Genomic DNA, 14,693 nt, shown 5'->3' with positions numbered 1-14,693 from the left:
TCGTTCCAAAGCTGGTCCTTCCACAGAGAGAGAAACAGCCCAATCAAAAGTGCCCCTGGGCTTAAAACTGCACTTTCCTGCTCCCCTGCCCCCGTTCCCTCTCTCACCCCAAGCAGAACAGACTGCCTAGAATCTGTAGCTGGGAGGGTAGTCCAAGGCACAGAGAGAGGAGCTGCAGAAGATGTCTTGGCGTTCTCAGCTTTTAGCCCTACACGCCTAGCTCTGGTGGAGATAGAAATGACAGTCTGTCCTTCACAGTGGGGAGACTGAAGCTCTGAGATGTGGGTGGCTTGCCCAGGATCACATAGAAAGCCAGCACTCATTCCTAACCTTCACTCTGTGGCTGTGTCACATTCCAGGCCAGGGACCACATGGGTGGAATTCAGGCTCCATTTTCGGGAAACGGGGTTTGTTGCTTTTTCATTTACACAAAAAATGAAAAATAAATAACAGATGTCTGAACACATGTCGCAATTCTTCTTACTGGAACTTAAAAGTGCATTCTGACTGAGAAAATTAAATTAGAAAATCCACACAGCAAAAAAAAGATGTTTTGAATGAAATACACTTTGTCTTTCCCTCTCTCTCACACACACACACGAACAATATCTCCTTGTTTCTTCTTCAGAGAGCAGCTGTGAAAGAAATTGGGGGAGGGAGATGAACATAACATCCCATCTTTGTGTTTCATACAGAGCAAAGCTTTTAGACCAGCCTTCCTGAACTGCAGGGGGCGGGGCATGCCTTAAAATTAAACATCAGTGACCTGAACAGGCTTATAAAATAAGCTTGGGAGAAGTCAGTCACCAAGACAGGGCATCTCAGAGTGGATGATTTTGCGTGTGGAAACTGCTTTCACCTCGATAAAAAAGGTATGTACTGTGGTTTTAATTCTCATTTCAGCTAAAAATAATAACTAAGATGATTGAAGGCCTTTGGCCAGTTGCTTTGCAGACTTGGTTTCATTTTTCCATAAACGCCCTTACAAGGGGGATATTTTTAGTGCCGTTTTTCAAATGAGGAAACTGAAGTTCAGATATCCTAAGCAACAGGCCTGAAGTAAGACCACCAACAAATGCCAGAGCTGGGATGTCACCCTGAAAAGACTCACCTCAAAGTCCTCTGCCTGCATCGGGCAACCCCCTTGACACTATCATTAGACAATGAGGAATTATTCCTACACTAATACTGTACTAGATGAATTCTCAGGGGGTTATCCAGTGTGCATTGCAGTAAAACTGACCAAAAAGTGAGTTGGAATGTGCTATGTGAATTGAAAATTCATTTAGTATTAGTAGAATTAATTATTAAGTAATTAAATTAAATAGTATTAATATTAACAGAAAATGCAAAGCTTTTTATCTCCTGAAAAATTTTCTTCAGGCGATATGATTTCTTATTAGATTCAATAGCAAAATGGTTTTTAAGACCCATGTACTTGTGGAAATGTATTTTATTTTGTCATGTGAAATCTAAAAGTCTCATCCCTAATATTCTGAAGCTCCTTGGGACCAGATACCAGGTACACACTATCGTGCAGGTGTGTAGAGTCTTAGGAAACCTGGTCTAAGTTCTGGCTTCACAGCTTATCAGGAAGTAACCTCACTGAGCACATGGAGAATGTTAGTGCAGGACTCTTCCAGACTGGATGTTGTAGAGACTCAGGTCCATGTAAAATACTGAAACCCGGGCTTCTCCCTGGAGAAGCTCAAGGAGTGTAGGTAGTAATACACAGAGTCAATTCTGGCCCAGGGTGGATGCACCATAACCTTAGTAGAATTCTTTTCTAATTATTTAATATTCAGTTAAGATAATATTTAAATTATATCTATTTTTTAAAGTATTTGAACTCTCTTTGTTAGGACCATCTTCCCATTAGTGTTAGAAGAAGATGCAAAAGTAAGTCATACATATCCAAGTTCATAGATACAGGTTAATAATGTGATTTACCCTCAGAAGTTGCTCAATGAGCATTGCGTGAATTAGAATGCAAGGGGCACTGGGAAAAAATGATGGATATTATCAACTCTTTCCCTCACAAGAAGTTTAATCACAGGACTAAAACTTCTGTAATAAAGAGGCATCTTTGGAAGAGATGCAGGCGGGATAATTAGCTATGCTCTGAAATCCTGCAGAGCTGAAGAACACATTTCAGCTCACTACAGAACATTTTGTAACAAGATGTGTGTCAGGAGCTGACTTTGGGTCGAACTGTCACGTGGTGAAATGAGATTCATCAGGTATAAGAGGTAGGTGTTTACTGAAGCCACTGAACGTGGTCACAGAAGGCAGCAAAGTTCAGGGCTGTGGCAGGATGGAGAGCTGGAGATGGGGCCTGAGCCCCGGCCTTCTGCCCCTCTGGGCCTTAGCTTCCCCATCGGTACACCTGAGGGGAGGGGTTGGATAAATGACCTCTAAGTTGCTGCCCAGTTTTGGGGCTGTGGAGAATGTGCATAAAGTGTGGCCCTCCTTGAGCTTAGAACTCCTGGGCAGGACACTGAGCCTGGAGCCGACTAGGGGCCAAGAGTAGAACTTCAGTGGTTCTAAGAACGGCTTGGAAAGGAATGCAAATTTTTGTGGGTTTAGGCTGGATTTTGGCAAATCCATCATCCCCAGAAGGTTAAAAGACAGATGTTGTTTACCTGGTGGCAGGGGCTGATGGGAAACAGAGCCTCAGAGACTAAGGAAAGTAGCCCCCCTCCCACCCCCGGCACCCGCAGACGTGCTCAAGGCTGGGACTCGGGGACTGTCCCTCCTCCCCTCAACCTCATACCAACTTTTACTCGTTATGTAACTGTTCTTTTGAAAAACACGCAACAAAACCTCCAGAAGAAGAGCTATTGATTATTAAAGGTTATTTGGAGATTTAGAGATTCTTAAGAAAGTGGTTATAATTATCCCATTTATGACACATTCTTTTAAAAACTCAAATCTGAGAACATCTTGCTTGCCTCAATTCAGGCCTCTTCATCACAGGGAGAAAGGCAAAGAGCTGGAAATAGCTCTCGTGCAGCTCCAGGCGAGGACTCACAAGGAAGAGAACAGACTGAGAGCAAGTCAGTGAAAGAGGCTGGGAGCAACCCAGGCTTCGACCCTGCCAGCAGCGCTGCAGCCCCGACCCCTGCCCACTGTGCACCCCTCAACAGCAGCTTCCGCACCCAAGGGCTCTGGGCTCACATCAGCTACTGGTCCCTCTCTGCTTCAATGTATAGCATGTATGAAAAGTAGCCTCAACAGAATATTAAGGAAGAAAGGAAGGGAAGGAGGAAGGAAAGAAGAAAGGAAGGAAGGAAGGAAAGAAGGAAGGAAGAGAAATTCAGGAAATACAATAATTTGCTTCTGCATTTCATAACAGCATTTATTGAGCATTTGTGTCAGATACTGCTCTAAATGTTGTCTATATTTTCTCATTTAATTCCCTTGGAAGTTCACAAGGTTGGTATGATTATTATTCCCACTTAATAGCCAAGGAAATTAAAGCATCCATTGGACACAGTTATACTTAGTGTGTGAAGAGCCAGAATTCAAACCCAGTCAAGGTGATCCTGGAGTCCCCAAGGTTCCCAGGCCTACTCCTGGACTGATAAACAGCCAGCAAGTGGAGGATAGGGTTGGGAGGTGGAGTCAGGGGAGGCATTTCTTTGATGAACCTCATAGGGCATTAAATGCAGGTTTTGTTTTCAATTAGTTTTTTCTCTCATGGTTCACTTGAGGGCTTCACTCTCTCCCAATTCCCACCACCCCACCACCCACACACACATTGCTTCTGTTCATTCAACAAGTGCACACACACACATACGAACACACACACATTGCTTCTGTTCATTCAACAAGTGCACACACACACATACGCACACACACACATTGCTTCTGTTCATTCAACAAGTGCACACACACATATGCACACACACACATTGCTTCTGTTCATTCAACAAGTGCACACACACACATACGCACACACACACATTGCTTGTGTTCATTCAACAAGCATCTACTGTGCCTGGCACTGGAAGGTTCTGTGGGAGAGTCCAGGGAAAATTAAACATGATGCCCATCCTTGAAAAATATGTAATTAGCTGTGTGGGGTCATCAGGGAAGTTTATTTGTTGGCCAAATAAGTCCAACAAACTGTAATGCCAGGCAGATTGTGTTCTAATGGCGGCACAGAAGGTTCTATCTAGTGAGGCTGACAGAGGAGGAAGACCTCACAGCCACACCGATGACTGAGGCGGCCCCGGAGGATGAGGGGCTCAGAGGGGCTGAGTAGGAGGCTGCCCACACACGGACTGGTGAGCCCAGACATGTTCCTCCAAGGACTCTGTGCCCTCAGAGGCTCCGGATGCCTCCAGCTGCTTTGTTCTCCCCACTCCAGGTCCGTCTCCAGCCACCCAGCCCAAAGATGGTGCCAGCACTGCTGCTGCTCCCTGCCCTGGCTGGCCTCTTCGGAGCAGCTGAGGGACAAGCTTTCCATCTCGGGAAATGCCCCAATCCTCCGGTGCAGGAGAATTTTGACGTGAATAAGGTGCAGTAAAAGAATAAATCCCTGCTTGTTTTGCTGTCTCCTGTTTGAATAAGCATCCTACCAGGTTTGGTTTTATTTTCCTGCTCTAATGACCACAGTAAGCCTTGAGGTAGGTAGTTATCCTCCAAAGAGTTCCCAAAAGTAGACTTTGAGACAAGAACTGGGAAGCAGAGAGGTTCTGGGAGATGATCCCAAGAAGCCTGAGTGGGGTGGTGTGGAAACAGAGAAGGCGGGCAAGCAGTAAAGGGTGAGCTCAGGAGCAGGTTACTCTGTGAAGAGGCTTCACTTCTGCTGGGGGTCCTCTGAGGAAATGCACAGAATGTGCCTCAGATTGTCCCGTGGAGATGCAAGCAGGCAGTGGGGCTCCCATGACACTGGACAAGCCTCTCGCAGGGGAGGAGACCCAGGGGCTTGAGGTGGAAGCTGGCGGCGTGTGTGGGGACTGCTTGCCATGATGGAGGTGAGCCCAGGGGCGGGCTGAGAGGACAATGGGACACGGCATCAACAGCAGATGTTGCAGAGCTTTATCCTCACTCTACAGATGAAGAAGCTGAACGTCAGGGAGCTTGCCACCCGCTCAGGTCATGCAGCCAGTAAATGCACAGTAGGATTCAAAACCAGCCTTCCCAGGAGGGCAGGATCCCATGGGTGCCTCAGATAGGGCCCAGGATAGGATAGCACTTCCCCCGGGGCCTTCTTGTCACCTGTGCTAAAAAGATATCAATAAAATCAACTCCCCCATATATGGTAAGGATTGTCTCAGCATCTTATTCATGTCTTTTGAACACAAAACTTTTCAATATTAATGAAGCCCAAATTATCTTTTCATTTTTTGCTGTGCTTCTGGTGGCATATCTTAAAAAAAAAAAAAGAAAAAAAAAGTTGCCTAGTCTATGTTTATAAAGGTTTACTCCTATATTTTCTTCTAAGGGATTTATAGTTGTAGTTCTTACATGTAAGTCTTTGATTCATTTTAAGCTACATTTTGTACATCGGTGATATAGAAAGGAAACTTCTTTCTTTGGCATGAGGATATACAGCCATTCCAGACTGTGTTGAGAAGACTACTCTTTTTCCACTGAATAGTCTTGATACAATTGTTGAGAATCAATTGACCATATGTGTAGGAATTTATTTTTGGACTCAAAATTCTATTCTATTGATTTATGTCTGTCCTTATTCTAGCACTATATAGACTTGATTACTGTATCTTTGTAGTAAATTTTGAAGTCAGAACATATATGTCCTTCAACTTCGTTCTTGTGGCTATTCTGAGTCCTTTGTATTTCAACATAAATGTTAGGATCAGTTTGTCAGTTTCTGCAAAGAAGCTAGTTGGAATTTTGATAGAGACTGTATTATTAAATCTATGGTCAGTTTGAAGAGTATTGCCATCTTAACAAGTTTAAGTCATCCTATCCATGAACATAGGATGTCTTTCCATTTATTTAGGTCTTCTTTATTTCTGCAGTCTTTTGTAGTTTTCAGAGTGTGTTTTATGCTTCTTCGGTTAAATTATTTTCATAAGAATTTTATTTTTTTGATGCTATTATAAGTGGAAATTTTCTAAATTAATTTGCAGATTTGTCATTGTAAGTATAGGAATACTTTTTATTTCTAGATATTAATTACTTTATCCTTTAACCTTGCTGAGTCCATTTGTTAGTTCTAATAGTTGTGTGTGTGTGTGTGTGCGTGTATTCCTTAGAATCTTCTATATACAAAACCCTGTCATCTGAATATGGAGATAGGCTTACTTCTTCCTTTTCATAATTTTTTCTAAACATTGCATTCTCCTTATATAGATAGAGAAATGAAGACCCTTCACAAAAATAATATGTGATCGTGAGGGAACATGATATGAAGAGCAATCTTCCACCTCTGAGTTTCTTCCTTTCAGGAAAATTAAGCTTCCTTGTTTTAAATTGTTGACCATTAAAGTCAGCTTAACAGTAATGGAACTATTTCAAATGCACTGTATAAAATGGAGAATTTTTTGGAGGACGCCTATGAAACCAATTGACCTTTAGCTTATTTCTTTGATGCTTTAAATGCATGTTAAGTTCAGTGATTTTAATTGAAAGATGCCCTTTAACAAATGAGAGGAAAATTTCTGTCATAAATGTGGACATATATTTTAACAAAGAGCCAGATGACCAAAGCAATACTGCCACCTATTTGCAGTATGCTCTCATTTCAAATTCTGATTGCAACTCTTTAATTTTGCTTTGTTTTGCTGAGTAATACATTTTTAAATTTCTAAAATAATTTCAATTAATATTTTGACTAGGTAAATATATTCACCGGGTTCAAAATTCTAAAGGTGCAAAAAAAGATACAATGAAAACTTTCGCTTCCACCCCTGTAACCCAGACTCATTTCTCCCCGGTGACAACCAGTAAAAACAGCTTATGGTGCATCTTTTGAGAGATAATGTGTATCTATATTAAAAAGCACATATATAATTGCAGTAGGAAGAATGTTGTCCATGTCCTATTCCACAGAATCTGCAAATAATGTTTCTCCATATAGAAAAACCCTCTCCAGTACTCTTGCCTGGAAAACCCCATGGACAGAGGAGCCTGGTGGACTGCAGTCCACGGGGTCACGAAGAGTCGGACGTGACTGAGCGACTTCACTTTCAGTTTTCACGTTCATGCTTTGGAGAAGGAAATGGCAACCCACTCCAGTATTCTTGCCTGGAGAATCCCAGGGACGGGGGAGCCTGGTGGGCTGCCGTCTATGGGGTCGCACAGAGTCAGACACGACTGAAGGGACTTAGCAGCAGCAGCAACAGCAGCATATAGAAAAGGGGATTTTGAAGTTGTGATTAAAGTTATGGAGCTTGAGATGGTAAGGATATCCTAGATTATCAGGTGGGTCTAATCTAATCATTACAAGCAGAGAACATTTGCCAGCTGTGGTCAGGGAGGTGTGATGACGGAAGAAGACTCAGAGAGATGCAGTGTGAGAAGGAGTTGACCTGTTTTTGCTGGCTCTGAGGATGGAGGAAGGGATTCACAAATCAAGAAATGCAAACGGCATCTAGGGCTTGGAAAGGGTAAGAAGACGGATTCTCCTCTAGAGCCTTTGGAAAGGAATGTAGCCCTGCCGGCACTTTGATTTTAACCCATGAGATCCTTGTCAGACTTCAGATGTACAAAACTATGAGACCATAAATTTATGACGTTTTAAGCTTGTGGTAGTTTGTTACATTAGCAATAGAAAAACCATATAACCTTTTCTCCCAGTTTTACATAAAAGGTAGCCTAATATATATACACTATTTTGCACCTGGCTCTTTTTCCATTAAGTGTACCTTGGAGATAATTGCCTGTTGTGTTTTAAAAGAGGGTGTATAGCATTCCATTGTATGGATGTGTCATCATTTAGTTAACCCTACTAACGCTCACTTAAGCCACTCCCTGTCTCTTAATATTACAAAGAGAACTGCAATGAATGTATTTCCCTTTGAGAAGGGAAGTTGCATCCAAGCCAACTACTCACTAAAGGAAAATGGAAACGTCAAAGTGATAAACAAGGAGCTGAGGTGAGTGGTTGTGGTTAGGCATACATCATTTCTTATTTTCAGGAGGACACCTTTCCAGAAGTGAAATTGCTCTGCCAGAGTAAATGCAGTTTTAGTTTTGCTTGACATTACCAAGTTGCCCTCACGAAGGTTGTAGACTGAAGCAGTCTCTATGTTGGGGAATGTGTGGAAGCAGGGTGTGCCTGTCTCCCTTTACCCTCACCCACACGGTTGCTCAGTTCCTTTAAAGCTGATTCTGCACTGAAGTTAGGGTCTGAGAGCAAGCCCCCAGGGGAAGAATGATATAGGTCTTCTAAATGCCAAAAGCCTCTGTGACCAGTTCCTTGTGTGGGGTCTTATGGGGAGAATTCAATCAATTCTGGAGTCCCAGCTCCCCACAGTAAACATATCCAACTTTGCTCACAATTCAAAGATGCCTTGTAAAATAATAAAATATTTGACATGACATCTTACATCATCTAAACCAATCCCTTCCTTTTATAGAGTTTAGAATTTCACATAGGTTTTGACTGAAGAGGACACCAAAAGCATAGCTAGATAAGAGCACTTTAGGAATGGACGGTGGCATTCAACCAATGCCCACACATCCGATTCACTTATTCCCATTGGAATCAATATCTTGCTCAGTGGCTTCTGGGAACAATGCAGCCCATTTTGCCTGGCTTCCCCAAGAAAGGGCTCTGCTCTGAAAGACAACAATGGGGAAGAGTTTTCAGGTCCCCAGAGAGCCACAGGGTTTTCTCTGCCTGTTGTTGTCTCTGCAGTATCTTGGAAGATGGTATGAAATTGAGAAGATCCCAGTGAGCTTTGAGAAGGGAAGTTGCATCCAAGCCAACTACTCATTAAAGGAAAATGGAAACGTCAAAGTGATAAACAAGGAGCTGAGGTGAGTGGTTGTGGTTTCAAAAGCATTGTACGTCCAGGAGGCAGCCCTGCAGACTTGTCCTGGGATGACTGGTGCCCTTGCCTTCTAGTGTGAGAGGATGGAGACATCGCTGGGTCTTGGTTGCCTGCTCACAACAGGTCCTGAAAGGACAGCTTTTGGCAGGCAGGATGGTAGGGACTACAAGTCACTCATTCATTTCCATGGCCACTTGCTGAGCATCTCATTGTGTCCCAGACCCTGTGAGAGACCCTGGGGACTTAATGGTAACACAAACTGCAAGATTTCCTGCTCTCACTCCAAAATAGGCCTTCTGTGAGCAAAAGACAGCAGGGACTCTCTTGTCTGATCTCCGGTACCAGAAGAGAAGCCCTTTCTACATCACCTGCTGATTGAGAGCATCTAGCTTAGATTGAATCCTTCCAGAAACTGGGAGCTCATCAATGTCCATGACAGTTTATTCCATCTTCAGACAGTTTTAACTGTTAGAAAACTCCTTTTCTTGTTAAGCAAGAATGAAATGCATACATAGTCACATTCTGGGTTTTGTGGACAGGAGAGCCTACAGAGATATACTTTTCTATCACTGAGGGCTTCTTCACTGATCCCCAAATTCATATTTTAAAAGCAATATAAACTTAAACCCAGTAAGAACTGCTACCCACCCACCATCAACAAACATGAAAGTAACAATAAACAATGGTAACTAATATTAAGCATTTTTATGTGCAAGGCATGGTTCTGTATGCATATATATGTGTGTGTACAAGTGCATGTATTTATGATATGTAAATGAGCATAGCTATTCATTTAACCCCCATAGCAACCCGAGGTAGGTACTATTATTAAATCCATTCTTATGGATGAGGAAACAGAGATATAGAGACGTAAAGTAATTTGCCCAAGAGTTACACAGCTTGTAAGTGACAAAGCTGAGATTCAAGAGATTCAAAACCCAGGAGAAAGGACTACCCTGGTGGCCCAGTGGTTAAGACTCCACACTTCCAATGCAGGGGGTGAGGGTTTGAACCCTGGTCAGGGAACTAAGATGCCACATGGAGTGGCCAAAAAATAAAAATTAAAAAATAAATTTAAAAGTTTTAAAGTAAAGTGAAACCAGGGAGAAGTGAAATGGAGAAGAAACCAGAAGACAATGAAAGAAGCTGGACATGAAGGGTTGCCATTCCTGTTTCCTAAGTTGTCTAATAACTGTGTTCAACTCCAAGAAAACAAGTACCAGTCAGACTGAAAGTCACACAAGCTCAGAAAGGCTTCCTGTGGCCATCTTATTACCCATTAAGCTTCCTGTGAGCCACAACACAGTGGCTGATTCTCTGACCCCACATAAACCAAAACAATACTGGAAGAGTCTTGAATAAAGAAAAATCGGACTTGTTTCAGAGCTCCTGATATCACTGAGGCCCAAAGAGGGGAAAAACTTTGCAGATCTTCAGACTTCATGTTTTGCATGATTTTTAATAATCTCGTCAGTCTTTATGTTTTCCTTTGGACCCTTGTCATTTTTAAACAAGTGAATATTCTTTTTGTGTCAGGTTGATTCATTTCCTTGTAAAATTTCCTTTTTTCCTCCATCACCCTTTGGAGTCCAGGAGCAAGAAACAGCCTTGCAGGCCACTACATAAACTCTGAAAAACAGGGTTGAAGTGCCAGGGTCTCACATGTCATCCAGTCCTTGGCCATTGCAATTGTTGATCCTTATTACCCCAAAACTGTCTTCCTCTGCTCAGTCCAGAGACAGTAATAAAGCAAAGGGGAGGGAACGGACCCAGGACCCAGCCTACCTTCAAGAATCTCCTGCCCAGAAATCACACTGTTGGGCACCATGATTGTTGGTATCACAAACCTTACCTTTCATTGATTTTTGGCTTTTAACTAGCTCAGGTTCTTTTGTTTCTGTTTTTTACTCATTGCAGAGCTGATGGGACTGTGAATCAAATTGAAGGTGAAGCCACCCAGGAGAACATCACAGAGCCTGCCAAGTTGGGAGTTAAGTTTTTCTGGTGTAAGTATACACACTTCTCTCAGGAGGCGTCAGGGACAGGAGCTCGACAAGCTGAAGGCTAGAGGCCTGGGTCGGAGCAGTCCTGTCACTTCTGAGTGTCACCTATGCTGATTCAATGCTTAATTACCTGTGGACCATCTCCTACCTGCCATTTGCTGGGCTAGGCCCTGGAGTTGCAAAGATGAGCAAGACAGAGCTGGCCAATGTCCCTGTGAAGCTTACATGTCAGTGTGGACACTGACAAGCACCCAGGTGATTTATTACAGAACTACAGGAAGTATGTCAATGGAGGAAGCACAGGTTGAAGCCCGCATTAGGAGGCTCAAGCCTGTCTTCTTTCCCAGAGGGAACTAATAACTGAAAAATTAGTAGTTATTAGAAAAACGACTAACATGTGAGAAAGTTTAAAAGCAAGAGCTGGTAAGAGTGAAGATAGGTTGGAGTCCTGGCTCTGTTTGCCACTTTCTAGACAAATTTTTGGGCTTTCATTTGGTTCCCCTTTCAGCTGGACAATGGGTTTTCCTTGGTATTGGGAGGTGGAGTTATTGAATAATATCCTGTGAACTTAAAAGGAACTTTGAGACTTGAAAAGAAAGCAGGCAACTCCATAAAGAACGATTATGTTTATTATGGGTAACTTACATCCAGACAGAATCATGTAGACGACCATCAGAGGCATTCCCAGCTGCACTGCGTTCTGCCAAAAGGGGGACAGGGACACTTAATGGGGCCACAGGTAAAAATAGAATCTGACTACAAAAGGAAGCATGTCCACACTGACAGAAACTGAGGGATTTGCCTCCCCCTACCCTCACCCCAGGGGTCTCATGACCATTAACCACCTGTGTCAACAAAAGACATTCTTTCAGTTTTCATATCAGATAAAGACTGTAAGGAACTTATTTGGCTTGGGTGCTTTCCTTGTGAGTAAGCTAAAGCTCAGTAGGGCAAAAAAGGGGAGGGCTAGGACTGCAGGCCTAAGATGGAGTTGACAAAATGGAGCCAGCGCCTCAGTGGCTGTGGAGGTCAAGTTCACAAAGGAAATTTCTGGATTCAAATGGAGAAAGTAAACCTCCATCTCGCTTCTTAAAGACCCTTTTAATACTGAACTTTCAACACTACTCAGATGTCAATCAGTGAATCTCTATAGGCCCTTTGTGAGGAAGAATTTGTTACCTGTTACCACCTCATTTGGGCTTCCCCAGTGGCTCAGTGGTGAAAAACTCGCCTGCTAATGCAGATGAAGGAGATGTGGGTTCGACCCTTGGCTTTGGAAGATCCTCTGGAGCAGGAAATGGCAACTCACCCCAGTATTCTTGCCTGGGAAGTCACATGGAGAGAGGAGCCTGGTGGGCTCCAGTCCACAGGGTCGCAAAGAGTCAGGCATGACCGAGTGACTAAACAGCAGCCATCACCTGATTTACCGTATTCTTAAGAATAGTGGGGTTTTCAAGGTTCACACAAGAAGGAAAACAAGCAAACCAACATTAGCCCCTGCCTCCTCCTGCAGGTGGATTATAGAGGAAGCTGGACGGTACAAACCTGGAAAGCCTGGGGCCTGGCCTCACATTAACCCCACTTACTGAGTAATGGCTCCATAGGCACTTGTGCTCGGGGCACCTGTCAGGCCAGGGGACCCAGCCAGACCTCCAGCTATTACAGGCTTCCAGGCACCAACCAGCAGTCAGGGGACGGGGGTCCAGAGTGATGGCTCTGAGCTCTGGCTGCACATTGGACTTACTGGGAAGCTTTCGAAAGTACCAAGCAGCTCCAGTTCAGCCTTTGGGAGTTGGTGTGGGGAGAGATGGGCCTGGTGTTTTTCAGAGGTCCCATATGATTCCCACATGAAGCCAGAATTAAGACCCACTGATGTAGAAGAACTAGAATCCCAGAGCCTGGCTTCCAGGACCCTGGAGATGAAGGTTTCTCTTGCCCTGGTCCCTCCTAATACTGCCTTCCTCTGGTTCTCAGTCATGCCATCAGCTCCGTACTGGGTCCTGGCCACCGACTATGAGAACTACGCCCTCGTGTACTCCTGTACCACAATCATCTGGCTCTTTCACATGGATCATGTTTGGATCTTGGGAAGAAACCCTTATCTCCCTCCAGAAACAGTGACCTATCTCAAAGATATCCTGACCTCTAATAACATTGAAGTGGAGAAAATGACGATCACAGATCAGGTGAACTGTCCCGAGTCCATGTAACCAGGCTCTAAAGGGAGCTGCATTCACTCCATGCTCCTTCTCTTGCTTTGCTTTTCCCCTATACCAACCCTCATAAAGACAAGCCAAACCACCAGAGCAAACTATTACACCTACCAGAAGGGAAACGTGGCAGCAGAAGCTAATGGAGAAGAACCCAAGGCAAGCTGGCCCAAACATTTAGCCATGCACCATTCTGTTACCTTGCGTGTCTGATAATAAACTTGCTGCTGACCTGCTGTGCTCACAGTAGATTCTAAACTGGACTAATTATTGTGGGGTTTTAATTAGAAGCTTATGTTTGGAAATCCTTAAGCAGTGATGTTGAAAAAAAATGAAGCCCTGAACAGTTTAAAGGTAACAATCCTGTTTCTAGAAAGAGAAAGCTGATCGCAAAGGCACATTCCAAGTGACCCGAATCCAGGTGTCCCATCCTGCAATAGGCAGTCCTTAGTGGGGGGAATCCTATGGAATTTTTGAGTCTCTGACAGGCAGTTTCCTGGAAACATTTGCTCTCAGGAGGTTTTCAGAACCACATGAAGAATGGGACCATCTTGAGTCTGTGCAATGAAGAGAATCTGTGAGGGAGAAGCTATGGGAATTTTTTAAGAAAATAATTTTTGTGTCTTTTATTCAACTGATATTCAAGACTGGGACTCAAGAGCATTCCAGGCATTGAGAAATAGAATCCATTTCCTCCCACAGAAGCTCACAGACTAGCGAGGGAGACTGACAAGTAGAGATATGGATTTTAATCCAAGCTAAGGGGTGCAAAGGCAGAGGCGTATGGAGGGAGCTGGGGAAGTTCTGAGAAGATCTCAACCCCTGCCAGACACAGGCACTTATGAGGTGGTACAGTCACACACTGGGGCATTCCAGCTTCAAGGAGTCAGGAAGCACCTGGAGTTTGCTGCTGATTCCTTTTTTTCTTTTACATTTTAACTCTTAAAATCAAAACAGCCTCAAAATGATCACCCTGTGATTATTCTTATCTCACACAAAATTTGTAATCCATTAATGTTTGGGAAATGAATAGAAAATGAAGCCATTTGATTAGATTTTTGCATTTTCAGCACAAATATAAAATATTCATTTCCTGGAGCATTTGAGACTCTTCACTGCTTTATATTAAAGGTTCTAAAAATTCCAAGAAACTTAATATGTATCATTTTCATTTTACTAAATAAATATGACCTCAAAATGTAGCTTGCAATTCAAAGTTCCTAAAGGCTGAAACTCACTAGACAAAGAGGTGGGAAGGAAGCTGTAGGTATTAAAGAAGAGCCTCTTCCCACATCTCAGCCTTCGGCTGCTTCCTGTGCCTTATGTCATTGCCCATTCCAGTGGAGGGCACCTGGCTTGTCTTTTATAGTTCTTCCCAGAGTGGTGAGCTGATTGTCTAGCTCTTACCTCATAGTACAAGATAAGTTATGATTGAGTTAATAGCTCTTGCTGCTGCTACTGCTGCTGCTAAGTCGCTTCAGTCGTGTCTGACTCTGTGCAACCCCATA

At 43.4% G+C, this 14,693-nt stretch overlaps 1 protein-coding gene across 1 annotated transcript; it reads left to right on the top strand.

Moving 5' to 3' along the window:
• Positions 1-523: 523 nt before the first annotated feature.
• APOD (apolipoprotein D) lies at positions 524-13,443 on the top strand. The gene is made up of 5 exons (XM_040249264.1): positions 524-872; positions 4,373-4,522; positions 8,837-8,958; positions 10,890-10,978; positions 12,950-13,443. Exons 1-5 carry the CDS (start codon positions 831-833, stop codon positions 13,183-13,185), a joined length of 639 nt encoding a protein of 212 aa, XP_040105198.1. The 5' UTR covers positions 524-830; the 3' UTR covers positions 13,186-13,443.
• The last annotated feature ends 1,250 nt before the right edge of the window (positions 13,444-14,693 follow it).

This window comes from Oryx dammah, unplaced genomic scaffold (assembly GCF_014754425.2).
Source record: "Oryx dammah isolate SB20612 unplaced genomic scaffold, SCBI_Odam_1.1 HiC_scaffold_2, whole genome shotgun sequence".
NCBI classification, from domain to species: Eukaryota; Metazoa; Chordata; class Mammalia; order Artiodactyla; family Bovidae; genus Oryx; species Oryx dammah.
The sequence above is the reverse complement of the archived record's forward strand: the minus strand, read 5'-3'. Positions and strand labels throughout refer to the sequence as shown.